This window comes from Pseudopipra pipra, chromosome 10, assembly GCF_036250125.1.
Source record: "Pseudopipra pipra isolate bDixPip1 chromosome 10, bDixPip1.hap1, whole genome shotgun sequence".
NCBI lineage: Eukaryota > Metazoa > Chordata > Aves > Passeriformes > Pipridae > Pseudopipra > Pseudopipra pipra.
This window is the reverse complement of record NC_087558.1, coordinates 2,950,041-2,965,413: the sequence shown is the minus strand read 5'-3', so window position 1 is coordinate 2,965,413 and position 15,373 is coordinate 2,950,041. Positions and strand designations below refer to the sequence as shown.

At 48.1% G+C, this 15,373-nt stretch overlaps 1 protein-coding gene across 4 annotated transcripts; it reads left to right on the top strand.

The window, feature by feature from the left end:
- Nucleotides 1-490: 490 nt before the first annotated feature.
- SLITRK3 (SLIT and NTRK like family member 3) lies at nucleotides 491-14,938 on the top strand. Of its 4 annotated transcripts, XR_010432986.1 has the most exons (3): nucleotides 493-8,734; nucleotides 12,444-12,512; nucleotides 13,164-14,938. XR_010432986.1 is itself a non-coding variant. In XM_064665786.1 (2 exons), exon 2 carries the CDS (start codon nucleotides 2,271-2,273, stop codon nucleotides 5,112-5,114), a length of 2,844 nt encoding a protein of 947 aa, XP_064521856.1. In that variant the 5' UTR covers nucleotides 491-621; nucleotides 2,253-2,270; the 3' UTR covers nucleotides 5,115-8,589. The 4 variants fall into 4 exon arrangements, 3 of the variants coding, with proteins under 3 accessions (XP_064521856.1, XP_064521855.1, XP_064521854.1); XM_064665786.1 differs by lacking the exons at nucleotides 12,444-12,512; nucleotides 13,164-14,938 and having other exon boundaries at nucleotides 491-621; nucleotides 2,253-8,589; XM_064665785.1 differs by lacking the exons at nucleotides 12,444-12,512; nucleotides 13,164-14,938 and having other exon boundaries at nucleotides 493-1,314; nucleotides 2,253-8,589.
- Nucleotides 14,939-15,373: the final 435 nt, after the last annotated feature.

Genomic DNA, 15,373 nt, shown 5'->3' with positions numbered 1-15,373 from the left:
CAAAAAAAAAAAAAACCCACCCAAAAAAACTGTATAGTCAGGGCTTCCCAAATGCGCGCCCCCGACCTGGAGCCAAGCGCGCCCCCTTCATTTGTTCCCCTTCTTGAAGCTCATTTTCATGACGTGGAAAAGCCTGATCCAGGGCAACAACAGCACCACACACACACACACACACCCGCCCCGCACACACCGCACACACACACCCGCACACGGGGAGGGAGCGCAGCCCGCGCTCCGCCGCGCCCCAGCCTCCCGCTCCGCGCTGCCGCTGCCCGGAGAAGGCGGCGGCGGCGGCGCTGGAGCCTGCAGCAGCCCCTCTCCTCCCTCCTCCATTGAGTGTGCCAAACAGCAGCTCTGCATCCTAAAGAAGATCATTGAGGGGCTCATTGCATTCCCAGCACGTTTCAGGCTTGCTTCTTCTTTTTTTTTTTTCCCTGCCTTTTTTTTTTTTTCCTTTTGCCTCAGCTTCAGCAGGAGTAGAGAGAGAGGGAGAGAGAGCCACAGAGAGGGAGAGGCAGAGAGAAACCAGCAATCTTTAAACTCGAGCTTTTTTTTCCCCCCCTTTCCCTCTTTTGCTTTTTTTCTATTGTAACGATGTGCTAAAATCTCTCCTGCTAACCGGTAAGTACAACCTTTCTGGATCCTTTTGTTTCCGCCTAGGGTCAAAGACACCCCCCTCTTCCAAAAAAAAGATATAATAATCCTCTTTATTTATTTTTTTATTTTTATTACAGCCCTTGCAGAAGAGAAAGAACTTAATATTTTGCAAAGGAGACAGAGAGACTGATACTGCAATATAGCTCTCATCTCTCTCCCTTCTCCCCAATTAGATGCTGGTTTTAATTGCAGAGGGTATTTCTCTTTTCGTGCTTTCAACCATCTCCTCTTTCCCACAGGGGAGGGTTTCATTTGCAAGTTGATCCTAAGGATTTCTGTTCCTCTGGCATTTCTCTCCCCTAAATGCATCTTTCTGCTCTTAAGTTTGTGGATGGGGGGCAAATTTTTCTAGTTCTTGCACGAGGAAGGCAAAAAGGACCTTTTCTATTGAGAGATTAAGACTAAAAGCAACGATCGCTCCGAATGATTCTAATGGGCATTTCAGGGATTCAAGGAAGGGCTGCATCACCACCGTTATTATTACCATCCTTAGCGTTTCTCTGTGCCCATACATTTAAAATATCTGGTGAAAGGAAGGGTGAAACCATATGTTGAAGGAGCTGCATCTCATTAGTGCAGCATTATTTTCATCTGATTGGAGAAGAATGGTGTCTTCATTCGGGAACGTATATAGTAGGATAGCAAATTTATCGGCTGGTAAGTGTCAAGGTATTTTTTTTTTCCTTCCACTTTCAGCTTTTTAACCGGGTCTCCTGCTTGGTCCTGGGGGCACAAAATGCCCTAATCCAAGGCAGGCTGAGCGTTTCAATCCTAGGTGCCTCTTTAGCTGTCACTTCCCTTTAGATCTGCTGATCGCATGGGCATGTGCTTTAGAAAGATTAATCATCTCTAAACGCTTTAATCAGCTAAAATGACTAATATGTGGTGTGTATTTATCTGATAATATACCAGTTGCATTAATTCACCGGCGCATTTGCGAGGGGAAGCTTCCCTTTCGAATCAGGGCTGTTAACCATTTACTCCGGTAAAGATACTGTGGGGATTTCTGAGGGGATCCGTTCTGCCAGGGACATCAGCAAACCCTGCACACTCCTCTGAACTTACGTGTGGAATATATTGAGCTGGGAGGGAGAGGGGTTCGAGGGTTGAGGCTCAATAACTTTGGGAGTTTGCATGGATGAAGGATGGAGTGCGACACCAGAGAAATCTGCCCACTGGTGTTTTCCCCCCCCTGTAGCCAATGCGGGCTGTGATGGCTACAAAGCACCCGAGTGTGAGATCCGTGGAGTTCCAAACGCTGGTCCTACGGTGGAAATCATGTAGAGATGCAACACGTCCATCCTGTGTGTGCTCGTGTTGCTGTGTGGGGCTGCATGTGCTGTCCCCTTTATAGGTGGCATTTACCACGGGGAGGGGGAGAAGGGAGGCTGCTATCGCGTGATGGAACCGTCTACCATCTCTTAAGTATAAATCAGGGCAAGGCTCGCCCATCCCACACCCCTGGAGTTGGTTGTGAACGTCTGCCCAACAATTGCTGAACTTTCCAAGAGCCTAACACGAGTCTGGCAGGTAGGGGCTTAAATAAAAGGAGCGGGGCAGAAGTACTGAAATCTGCATTTTTCTTCCCGTTGCAGTTTTGTAAACACCATCAAATGATGAAACCGTCCACAGCAGAGACACTTCATAAAGGAAGGATGTTGTGGATAATTCTTCTAAGCACAATTGCTCTAGCATGGACTACACCTATCCCCTTGATAGAGGACTCGGAGGAACTGGATGAGCCCTGCTTTGATCCATGTTACTGTGAAGTGAAGGAGAGCCTTTTCCATATACATTGTGACAACAAAGGATTTATAAATATTAGTCAGATAACAGAGTCGTGGTCGAGACCTTTTAAACTTTATCTGCAGAGGAATTCCATGAGGAAATTGTACACCAACAGTTTTCTTCACTTGAACAATGCTGTGTCTATTAACCTTGGGAACAATGCACTGCAGGACATTCAGACGGGGGCTTTTAATGGGCTCCGAGTTCTGAAGAGGTTGTATTTGCACGAAAACAAATTGGACATTTTCAGGAACGACACTTTCCTGGGTTTGGAAAGTCTGGAATATCTGCAGGCAGATTACAATGTCATTAAACGGATTGAAAGCGGGGCATTTCGAAACCTAAGTAAATTGAGGGTCCTTATCCTAAATGACAATCTCATCCCCATGCTTCCCACCAATTTATTTAAGTCTGTGTCCTTAACCCACTTGGACTTGCGCGGGAACCGGCTAAAAGTCCTTTCGTACCGCGGGATGTTGGACCATATTGGCAGGAGCCTGATGGAGATCCAGCTGGAGGAGAACCCGTGGAACTGTACGTGTGAGATCGTGCAGCTGAAGAGCTGGTTGGAGCGCATCCCCTACACTGCTCTGGTGGGGGACATCACCTGCGAGACCCCCTTCCACTTCCACGGGAAGGACCTGAGGGAGATCAAGAGAAGCAAGCTGTGTCCCATGCTGTCCGACTCCGAGGTGGAAGCCAGCCTGGGCATCCCTCAGCTGTCGTCCAGCAAGGAGAACGCGTGGCCTACGAAGCCTTCCTCCATGCTGTCCTCCTTCCATTTCACCGCCTCCTCTGTTGAGTACAAAACGTCCAACAAGCAGCCCAAGCCCACCAAGCAGCCCAGGGCACCCCGGCCTCCCCCGACCCCCCGCGGCCTGTACCCCGGGCCCAACCAACCCCCCGTGGCTGCTTACCAGACCCGGCCCCCCATCCCCATCATCTGTCCCACCGGCTGCTCTTGTAGTTTGCACATCAACGACCTGGGCCTGACGGTCAACTGCAAGGAGCGAGGGTTCCACAACATCTCCGAGCTCCTGCCCAGGCCCTTGAACGCCAAGAAGTTGTACCTGAGCGGGAATTTGATCCAGAAAATCTACCGCTCCGATTTCTGGAATTTTTCCTCCTTGGATCTCTTACACCTGGGGAACAACCGGATCTCCTACGTGCAGGACGGGGCGTTCATCAACCTGCCCAACCTCAAGAGCCTGTACCTGAACGGGAACGACATCGAGCGGCTCACCCCGGGCATGTTCCGGGGCCTGCAGAGTTTGCATTACCTGTACTTCGAGTACAACCTGATCAGGGAAATCCAGCCGGCGGCCTTCAGCCTCATGCCCAACCTGAAGCTCCTCTTCCTCAACGACAACCTGCTCCGCACTCTGCCCACCGACGCCTTCGCCGGCACCTCCCTGGCGCGCCTCAACCTGCGCAACAACCACTTCCTGGCGCTGCCGGTGGCCGGGGTGCTGGAGCACCTGCACGCCATCGTGCAGATCGACCTGAAGCTCAACCCCTGGGACTGCACCTGCGAGCTGGTGCCGCTCAAGCAGTGGCTGGAGGCGCTCAGCTCGGTCAGCGTGGTGGGCGAGGTGCTGTGCGCCAGCCCCGAGCCGCTGGCCCGCCGCGACCTGCGCTCCCTGGAGCTGGCCGCGCTGTGCCCCGCCGCCCTGCGCCCCGCCGCCGCCGCCGCCTCGCCCCCCGCCGCCCCTCCGCCGCCCGCGGCCACCGGCGCGGCCGCCTACGAGCTGCCCCCGGCCGCGGCCGCCGCCGCCGTGCCGCTGTCCGTGCTCATCCTCAGCCTGCTCGTCCTCTTCTTCTCCGCCGTGCTGGTGGCCGCCGGGCTCTTCGCCTTCGTGCTGCGGCGCCGCCGGAGGAAGCTGCCGTTCCGCGGCCCGCGGGCGGAGGCGGCGGACCTGGGCGCGGTGCCGCTGCGCTGCCCGAGGCTCTTTCCCGAGGGTGGCGGCGGCGGCGGCGGCGGCGGGGGGGGCACCGGCGAGCGGTCCCCGGAGAAGGCGCCCCCGGCGGGCCACGTCTACGACTACATCCCGCACCCGGTGACCCAGATGTGCAACAACCCCATCTACAAGCCGCGGGAGGAGGAGGAGGCGGCGGGCGGCGGCGGCGGCGGCGGAGGTGGAGGTGGAGGGGAGGCGGCCGAGCTGCTGCGGGGCGGCGGCGAGCGCGGCTTCGCCCACCCCGCCGCCCCCGCCGCCGCGCCGGAGCCCGGCAGCTGCTACCGCACCTTGCTGGAGAAGGAGCAGGAGTGGAGCCTGGCCGTGTCCAGCTCGCAGCTCAACACCATCGTGGCCGTGCACCCCCAGCACCCCGCGGGCGGAGGGCTGGCGGCGGGCGCGCTCGGGGCGGCGGCGGCGGCGGCGGGGGGAGCCCCGCGGGACCGCGACCGCCCGCCGCCCTGCGCCGTGGGCTTCGTGGACTGCCTGTACGGCACCGTGCCCAAGCTGAAGGAACTGCACGTCCACCCCCCCGGCATGCAATACCCGGACCTGCAGCAGGACGCCAGGCTGAAGGAGACGCTCCTCTTCGCGGCCGGCAAGGGCTTCCCGGACCACCAAACCCCCACAAGCGAATACCTCGAGTTAAGGGCCAAACTCCAAACCAAGCCGGATTACCTCGAAGTCCTGGAGAAGACCACGTACCGGTTCTGACCGCCGCCCCGCCGCCCGCCCGGCCCCGCCGCCCGCGGGCAGAGGATACAGCTGTGCGCTCTGCCCCGCCAGATGTGCGCGCTGCGGGGCAGGGCCCTTCTCAGATCAGTAATCGACGAAGTGCCTTCGCAGACTTTTGCCAGCAGATGTTAATCAATCATTATTTTTTATACTGAAACTGAGACTTTGACTGTGCCATGTCATAAAGGTATATTATTATTATTATTATATTATTATTATGGGGGATCTTTGTATTGATCCTGATTAAGTAAATTCTATGTGTGTGTCTCTCTCTCTTTTTTCTTTTCCTTTATCCTTTTTCTTTTATTTTCTTTATTCTTGTCGTTTGTTTTGTTTGTTGGCTTTTTTTTTTTTTTTTTTTTTTTACTTTTTTTTTCTCCGTTGCGAGTAAACTTCCTTGATATTTTCCCTTGGAGGGGAGGGGGAGGGAAGATGGCATTTTGTGGCTTGCTTTCTTCTTGCCCATCATGGCACAGATTCTGTACATTTATTTAAAAGAAAAAAAAAAATGCAAAGAAGCAAACGAGCGCAGTTTGCTGCATGCCTGGAAACTGCAAGAGGGAAGGGAGGGGAGGGTCTTGCTCGAATGTCTCACTCTTGTCTCTCTCCCTCCCTCGCACGCACACTCACCCTCACCCTCCCCGCACCCCCCCGCCAGCCCGGCCCCCCGGCGCAGGGCGGCAGCGGGGCCCGGGGGCCGCGGGGGGAATCCCGTGGGCTGGGGGAAACCCCCCCTCCCCGGAGCCGAGCAGCCCAAAGGATGTCACCACGTGGCGCACACACCTAGGGGATGCTCAGTGACACTTCATCATGACGCCATGGTTTTTTGGAGGACATCCGCACCTTCCTAATAAAAGCAACATGCAAATATACAGAAAAAGGGAAAAAAAAAAAAAGAAGCTACTGGGCACCTCTCACTAACAGCTTTGTAGGAAGCACTTTTAATGTTTTCTCTCATGCACACATACACGCACACAAACACACACACAAAGGTACAACAATGTGCATATATTTATTCTGTAATTTCAAGTGAATATAAATTGTAAAGGTAATGTTTAATCATTGTACAGTGATGCGTCTGGTATAGCTTTCCTAATAAAACGTTTTGAAAAACAATGCATATATATATATATATATATACAACCCCAAATATATATATATATATAGGAATACAAAGCTTGAACCTGAAACTTCAGCTTCCCCCACGGAGATTTCCTTCCCTCCCATAACCTTGAACGCTATTTTATTAATAACAGTTCGATGCACTGTGATGTTAACAGAGAAAAAAAAACCCTGTACAGCGTCTCTTGCCAAGATACCACCCGAGACTGTCACAAATCCGATTTGCGATCTGTATCCCTGCTGTGCTCTGCTGATAGTTAAAAATACCGGGAAAATTGGGAGCGCATCCCGCCGGAGCGCTGGCTCCCGGCCTGCTGGAGGCACCGAGGCTTCGCTGGGGTGCCCCCGGCGCTCGCAGCCGCAGTCCGTGCGGGGCGAGCGGTCAAAATGCACAGGAGAGGGGGTGAATTAAACGGCATTTCCAGTTTGGAATGGGGTGATGCGATCTGGAAAGGCACCTCTCCCCGCTCCCGCCGCAAGCGGAGCGAGACCAAAGACGATCGGATTTCCCTGCCCCCGGGGGGCAGGTCCCGGTTGGTATCTTGTCCCCGTTGGTGTGCTGTCCTTGTTGTCCCCACCGTGTCCCCGCCGGTGTTGTGTCCCCGCCGGCCCCGGGACGGGCGCGGTGCGCGGCCCCGCGCGGCCGCCAGGTGGCACCGGCGCTCCAGCGCTGGGGCGGGAGCGCGCACGGACCCGCTCCTGGAGCCGCCTCTGGAGCCGCTCCTGCATCCCGACCCCGCTCCCGGGCCGGACCCGCTCCCGACCCCTCTCGTGCCCCCCGCCCGCCCCGCTGAATGTACCCCCGGGCGCCTTATACCGGGGCGGGGCACGGCCTGCGCCGCCCCGAAGTTCTTCAAATAGCGATTTTTATACAGAAACCCCCAATCTATCCATAAATATAATTTGTCTGAGCAGCGGTCAGGGTGATGTATCCAGGTGTGTGGAGGTTATTCGCCCGCTGAGCTCCAAAGGTGCTGCCCGGAGCGCTCCTGCCGCTGTCCTGAGGGGACCGGGATTTGTCACCTCCCCGCCCCAAGGTCACTCTCCCGACCATCCGCCCTCCTCCCTCTGGGGAACAGCTCGGTTTCACCCCGCACAATGTGTTTTAACAGAGATAAACCCATAAATACTTGTTTCCCCCCCCCCCCCCCCCAGTGTTGCTATTTACAGCTCCAGCCAGGATGCTCCTTGTAGGCTTTTTGCATTCATCTGTCTTGGAGAGTCATGGTAGTAGCTGTGGGTGTCTGGAGACACAGGGACAGCTCCCAACGTCTGTAAACCCAGCATCATCTCCACTACATCAGTAAAAATGTCACCCATTTGAATTTCTTCTGTTGAGTTGATACCGTGTTTTCTCACTGCTGCCTTCAGCTCTAATCCCTTGGGGTTGGTTCATTCGTTTGCTTTGTTGTTTGTTTTGTTGTTTGTTTTTTTTTTAATGGATAATAGAAGAGCATGCACGTGCTAAAGGTGTGAAACATGCAAGTGCAAAGGCCAGATCCTCCTCATCATAATTGTAAGAATTACATCCATGAGCCTACATGCAAAGTAATGTGGAGCTGTATAAATCAGGTTAAAGTACAACCCCCAGTGAGAGTGGTGCTGTAAACATTTGGCAATGTCACCAAACCCCCAAGTGTTCATACTTGTATCCAAATAGAGTAAACATTGCAAATAATGTTTATATTTTAATTAAACTGCAGAAAGGCAAGAGAATTTCAACATAACTATAGGCAGTAATCTCGCCCGTGGACGGTGAGCAGATCTATTTATTCAGTGGAAAATAAATTTGTTCTATGAGAATGGAATTTTGTATTAAAAGAGATAATTTTTGGCTTATGTTGAGTTATTTTTCTTTCCTTGCGTAGGAAACTTCCTTTTCCTTGTGTATTGAGATGATTTGGGGATGAATTGCTCTGCAAGTGTTGACAATATTTAAGGGACAATTCAATCTGGAAGTGTTGACAATGTTTAAAGGGATAATTCGCTTTGGAATTGTTGACAATATTTAAGTGTGATGTCTAAAGGGTGTTTTGATGACTCTTATTTTGCTGTTTCATTGTGTTGAGCTGAGGCTGAGTGGGTGGCAGCAGTGCTTTCCACTGCAGGAAACTAAAATGGATCCATCATCTCCGATCTCTGATAGGTGACTCTTTACCTGGGTTACACCTAATTATTAGGTATTATTAATGCTAATTATATCATTATCAGCAGTATTCTTGGTAGCATTCATGATACTGGGAAGGAATCAAATAAAGTCAAAGTGATCTGCAGTTACATTAGAGCTGTTTGACGGGATACTATTTTAAATAAATATTTTTTTAGCTTATTTCATTGTTGTACAAGTACCTGGTGTTGGCTTGAGCAGTTCAGCCTGTGAGGGTGCTGGTAGCAAAGTTTTCAGCATGTATTTGGTCTATTCACTCATTGACTATATTGAAATTCTTCCTACAGGTGGAAAAGAACAGCAAGGCCAGGTAAGTCCCAATCAATAACAGCTGCACACAGGGAAATGGAAAGGATGGTGCTCAGTTATTGGTGCTCTTTTTTAGTTTCTGGATATTGTCATTGATGTCACTGTCACACTGTGCCCTGGGTTAAAAAATTTACTTGGAAATTGCTTCATGGATCTCTTGAGTGTATCAACAGTGAGAGAAAGATGTTCATTGTTACAGTATGAATAATAATCTGAATTTTGGGAAGCAATCCAATGCCTGTTGCAGGAAGATAGGACCTGAACTGCTCTGGTTAGATGAGTATTGAGAGTGAGAACCTCATTTGTTATTCAGTGAATATGAGTTAAGCTGTGGTAGCTCAAGGTTTTGTCAGAGGCCTTTCCAGACAAAACCCACTTTTGAGTGTGGCTGATTCGGTTTTAAGCTAGAAATGTGTGTTTTCGTTCAACTTATGTTCTCTCTGTGAACTTTTCCTGCAGCAGGAGAAAAAAGGTCTCTACAAAATGTCAATCTGCAGTGCTGCACCTTTCTGGAGAACTCAGGTGTGCCAGCAGCACTTCATGAGCTCTGTGCTGCTTCCACTTGGTTCAAGTACCTCCTTCAGAGGAAGGAGACCTGATGATTTGGGTTTAAGTTGAACAGAAATGTTCATATGAAAAAAAATTGTGTAGAATTTGGCTGTGAGTGGGGGAGTTCATCGCTCAGCTACATCACTCAACCACAGGGTACAACTTTTGGCAGAGCTCCAGCCACTTAGGTGGGAACTTGTTCCAGGCTTGCACTTCTTCCAAAGGCACTTGCTTTTACAATGTGGATTTATGTACACTTGGAAATCAGGCTGCTGTGCATGGCATATTCTTATTTTCTGAGTTTTCCAAGGCCCGATTCTAAATCTGGCTCCCTCATAGCTGGGTTTCACAGTGAATTTATGTAGGGATGGATTTATGAATGGGTTATACAGTACAACACAGTTGTTCTCCGTGGAAGAAATGGAAATCCACACAATATGGAGTTTCACGGCAGCTTTTTGTACAAAAATTGCTATTTTTTGATGCTGATGTGAGTGGAAATACATCTCCTTTTTCCAGTTCTTGAAATATTGCTGTTTTGATTGGGCAGGGGTAGCTATGCCCCAGTTTGAAACCTGTTTGAGCCAGTGGAAGAATTGGAATGTGCTTGGAACAAACCCTTGAGTGGGTATGGACTGGAGGCCCAATTCTGCTCCCTTGGAGCAAGTGTTGAAACACCACATTATGCTCAGATTTAGTCAACAGACTTGAATGAGGAGCAAAATCTGATCTCAGAAAATTACAACATATATTAAGTGGATTCAAGTATGTTGAGACAAGTGCTCCCTGTGACTATTTCAGAATAAAATGAGTCATGGTACAGAGAAAATGGGTTTGCATCCATTTAGTAATTTTTCTGATTGACCTCACTCACAAATTAATGCTTTTGATTTTAAAATAAGAATATTTGCATCAAGACAAATAAGTTTAGGCCTAATGTCATTGGTAACCAACTAGCCAAGAAGATTATTAATGTAACAATTGCAAATTGTTTGGAAATACTTTATTAGTATTATCTTTCTCTTTGAAAGCAAGAATATTAACTATACAAAACCAGGCCATTCTATGATTCTGTAATTAACAGGCACTGACAACTGTGTTTCAGAGAATTATTCTTAAAATGTCTTTTCCTTGATCCTTATAGTTTCCCAGTAGTAAAATTATGTAATTCTCTTTTTTGTTGAGGTTGTTTGGGGCAGTTTGGGGTGTTTCTGAGGAAAGCATTTGCTTTGCTACACACGGGGTTCACCCAGGAGGTGAAACTTGTGGGTTATCTTTGGTCACTGGGACTGTATCTGGAAACACTCCCCTGTGGTGGCATTTTCTGTTAAATTGGTCAATATTGTGTTTTTCAGAATGGTGTCAGACAGATCATTTTGGGGGAAAAATGACAGGAAAAGGAATGCTTTGTCCCACATTCACACTGGGCAGTCTCTGCAGGGTGGATGTTGCATCAACCATTATATTTTTGAATGCTAAGGATGCTCATCTGAAGTGTGGGGTTATTTTTAGGCATCATGAAGATGTACATGATATACTCAGCTGTTGGGTGCCTTAAAAAGAATAGGTACAAATAGAGGGCATAGCACAACATAAAATATGAATAACTCACTCATGTCATACACTGAATCTTTAATGTCCATTTGCTTTTTCTAACGTCTTTATTTCTCCACCAGAATTTTCTAACTCTCAGAGATATCCTGAAGAAAGATATCTCAGAATCCTGAAGAAATATTTTAGGCTAGCCAAGGGTTGAATCTCTCAGTACCTGGGAATTCAAACAAGTGCCACTAGCTGGGGAGGAATATCCTGCCCATGGCACGTGGCACAGCAATTTGGCACCTTGTTGTAGCGTGATGCCAGGGAGGGAGGTTCTCTGCAGCAATCAGATTTTCCAGGAGGGATTGAATGATTCCAAACAGGAGCTCCTGAACTGTGATAAATCACTACTGGAATGGAAGAGACCTGAGATGTGCTGCTGCTTCTGATGGCACTGCCATCCCTGCTGCTGATGGTGGCACCTGGCACCGTCGCCAAGGGGGGAATCCTGCCACAGCAACCCTAAAAAAACCAACCAAACGGCAAAAAAAAAAGCAGAGGAAATGTTTGGGAGCCTTTATCCTGCAGGGACCATCTCATCTGAAGTTAATGACTTTCTGCAGATGTTACAGTGGCATTAATATACCGTTATGGGATTTTTGTGGAGTTTTTTCTTGCTTTCCTCAGCTTTACTTTGCTTTTCCAGAGACAGTACCTGGTTTACATGTTAAAGAACTGCAGGAATGTGTTTATTGATACTTTTTCAGACCAAAATTGTTTAAAACTGAGTGTGTCACAAAAGACTGTCCTAAACTGAGATGAGTTTTCTAGGAAGCTACAAAAACCTTTGGTTTTGTACTTGGTCTCTAAGTTATTTCATATATATATAAAATGTCTGTTATTGTATAACCCTTTAACCAAAGTCTGTCATTGAGCTTTGGAGGCTTTGGTTTTGCAAATCAAAGTTAATTAATGGTTTGTTTGCTTTGGGGGTTTTTTTTTTGTTCTGTGATTGTTTGGTTTGATTTTATTCCGAGTATGACTGAAGAGAGGGAAATATTGCAAAGTGTGAAAATTCTCACCAAACTATACTTTTTAATAGGACTTTTAAATTTAATTCTTTTTATTTTCTTCAGAGAATGAAGGAGTTATGCTCAAAAGAGTGCAGGAATTGCCACTCAGTAGAGCTGATATGCATTCACTCTGCCGTGTCCTGAGAGTGCCCAGGACAATCTGACTCAAAGGGAGGTGTAAGAAATTCCCACTAGTGAGATTCCAGGGTTGGATTTGTCCAGCTAATCTGCTCCACCCTGAGAAATCCAGTCCCTGGGGTGCTGCACCACTGGAGGGACTGGCACAGTGTGCACAGGGAGCACTTAAAAAAATCATATTGTAGCATTTTGGTGAAAAATGAGCTTTTAAAAAGCTGGGCGTTTAAAATTTTGTCTCTGTTTTCTTTAGAAAACTCATCCAGAGTTTCTCTGGTGCCGTTAAACTGCCCTGCAAGGGCACATCTGATCAGTTTTCCTCAAAGCACTGCTGAAATAGATGTGTAGCTAATGCATTCTTCTTAATTGGAGAACAATTTCATGTGGCATCACTTCTGTTATGTTTTCTTGCAGTGACCCAAAACCCCTGGCTGCTTTGGAAAGTGGATAGTATTGGCAAGCAAAGAAATATGGCAAGTAAAGGTATTTTTTAGATCCAGTTTATGTCAGTGTTTCCTTCAAAGAAAGGGCAAATCACAGCTATGGGCTCCTTGTTCTGCAGCCCTGAGGAGGAGTAAAGGCACTGATTAAGGCAAAGAGTCCTCATTTAATCCATAGTTAATTCTCCCCTTCACTTTTAAACCAATAAAGTAAGAATTGTGGATGTATCTAATTTATATGTATATAAATATAAATATATATATTCTTCCTGTCAGCACTGAGGGGCTGTGACACTACAGCCAGGAATGCTGATGGAAGGAATGACAGTGGCATTGCTGGGAGGTGGGTTAAGCTCTGACAGGTGGGAACTGTGCCAAGGCTGACAGTGCCAAGGGCACCTGAAAGCCAAGTGCCTCTTGCTGGGGTGGAGACAGTCAATAACAGCAGGAAAATCTTGTTGAAAACTCTTTAGAGCAGGTAAACAAATATCTCATAAACCCCTATTTTTCCTGCCTTTGGCCCAATTTCTCAACCAGCCTCCAGGTCTTTGGCATTCTCAGCTTTGACCCCTCTGCATGCTCAGACATCCCTCTGGCTGACGACGAGCTCTGCCCCCTCTGTTTGCACATCGCCCACGTGCCCGGAGCGGGGGCCAACTGAAAATGTGGTTCTCTCTGTTGGGTTTTTCTGTAGAGTGGTGTACTGCACCTCAAGACTTCCCTCTGTACCAACTGGATTGCCCACCTGGCCCTCGGCTCTGTAGCAGCCCCCCGAGGTTGGCCCCGGTGGTGTGACGGGCCCCGTGCTCTGCCAGCCCCTCCGAGCCAACCAAAGCCTGTCACAGCCTTCAGAGCACAAATCCCTGGGCAGATGGATCCCTAACAGCTACACTTCAGGGAGAAAAGTGGAGATGCTCCTAAAATTAGTTGCTGACAGCTCAAAGGAGGAGTAACTGCCTCCCGTGTCGTTACTTCTTCTGGAACGGGGACGTGTGTTATGGAAATGCTGACACTGGGTTTGTACAGTATGTACACATGTGCTGTGTGTGTATCTAAGTGTGTACCCATGAATGCACTGTTACAGTGTAGGATCAGATTGCTGGAAAGTTCTGGGGGGTTCAGGAGCATGGCTTGCTTTGGACTGTTATTAAAATATGGGCATTTTGGTAACGAAGCTAAAAATAGCCACTTTACGACCTACATTCCCAATGTAGGTCAGTGGAGGCACTTCTCAGACATATTAGCATTTTGGACACTTAATCTTAGCAGCATATTGCATCTCCTAGAATAGGTTAGTAGAGGCAAGGCAGGAGGAATTGCTGCATCTCGAGTCGTTCCGAAAGGTTGCCAAGTTTCTCAGGAACCAGAGCGGCAGAATAATGAGGATTATATTTAATTTGGGATGGAGAGGCAACCGTGGGGTGTTCAGCAGAGGCAGCTGGGATCATCTTGGCTCTGTGGGGGAGGGAGAATTTATAACTCTAGCTAGCTAAAAAGCAAGCTGTGTGTGCATTTGTGTGTATATATATATATATTTATATATATGTATATACAAATCTGTGTATGTGTATATAGCACTGTGTGTATATATGTATGTATGTATATGCCTAAAATGTATTATATGTGTATCTATAGATATGTATACATTTATATGAATTTATATTTCTCTATATAAATAGTCATGCAACTATGGGAAGTCACAATTCAACGGTGTGTCCTTTTTCTTTAAAACACAACAAAAAGCTGCTTCCATTAATATCACATTGGCACAAGTGTCCTAAGTTTTCTTTTCTCTTTAGAAAGGAGTGGTACTTGTGGCCGAGCACAAGCCTGGAAGGTTTTGACTCTTCCAGAGGGCTCAGAGTGAATCATTATCTGCTCCACAGCCGTTCTACATTTGTGACATAAAATGGTGGCCAAAATGACTCAGGGCTAGTTTTGTAGGCAAACAAAGTGGGTTGTTGACTGTTTGGAAGTCTCTGTTATGCTCATGGATTTTTGATGGTGAAATGTCTGCACTGATAGTTATTCTGGTTGCTGTTAATGCCCAGCTAATGCTAATGGCTTGAACAGAGGAAAAAAAAGATGAATTTTCTGCTCTAAAGTAAGTTATCTGAAGTCTGATTACGTTGACTCAGTGATGTATGGATTTCCATTTAGGGGCAGGATGTTGGGCTGTAAATCAAGAATCTCAGCTCAGTGAACATCTAGTTTGGGATGTCTTTTATGTTATAATTGATTTAAAATCATTTCAATTCATCATCAGAACAAGCTATACCTTAATTCATGATAAGCTCAAAGGATCCCTCAGCTGGAAACCCATTCATAGCAGGGTGAATTTTGCACTTGTCTTCGTTGGGGTTGAATCAGGTCAGAGAGTTTCATTCAGCGCTGGCATAAAAACAATCTTGTAGCTGTGCAACTATTAATTCAAATTGTAATTTTGTAATAAAAGCAACCTAAAAATGACTTACTAGTTATGTATTCTATGGCTATAGCACCTCTCTATCGATGTGATGTGTTGGCATCGGGGTTGATTTTGTGTTGTTGGTCGTTACCCTGAGTTTTGCCCCCACTGGAGCTGGAAGTGGCTCAGCCCCTGGAATAACACACCATAATTCTGCAGCTGAAGGGAAAAGCTGCAAAGTAATGATCTCTGTCAGCATTCCTTAAGCTGTCTGCCCGGAATTGTGGCCGATTGCTGAATTGCCACATGTGTTGTGCTGGGATAAATGTAGGTCATGGTAACGTGGATGTGTCAGGAGGATTTTGGCTCCCGAGCGGCAAAGCCGGTTCCCGGCTCCCTCTGCACTCCTGCTGCTGCTGCTGCTGCACAGAAATGTCCCTGGGCCTCCACCAGTGACCAGGCCAGGGCTGCCATGGTCACTAGGGCAGCGTGGATCT

Bases quoted from the DNA above. Each gene is read 5' to 3' on its own strand.
- SLITRK3 (XM_064665786.1), top strand. From the start codon at position 2,271: ATGATGAAACCGTCCACAGCAGAGACACTTCATAAAGGAAGGATGTTG.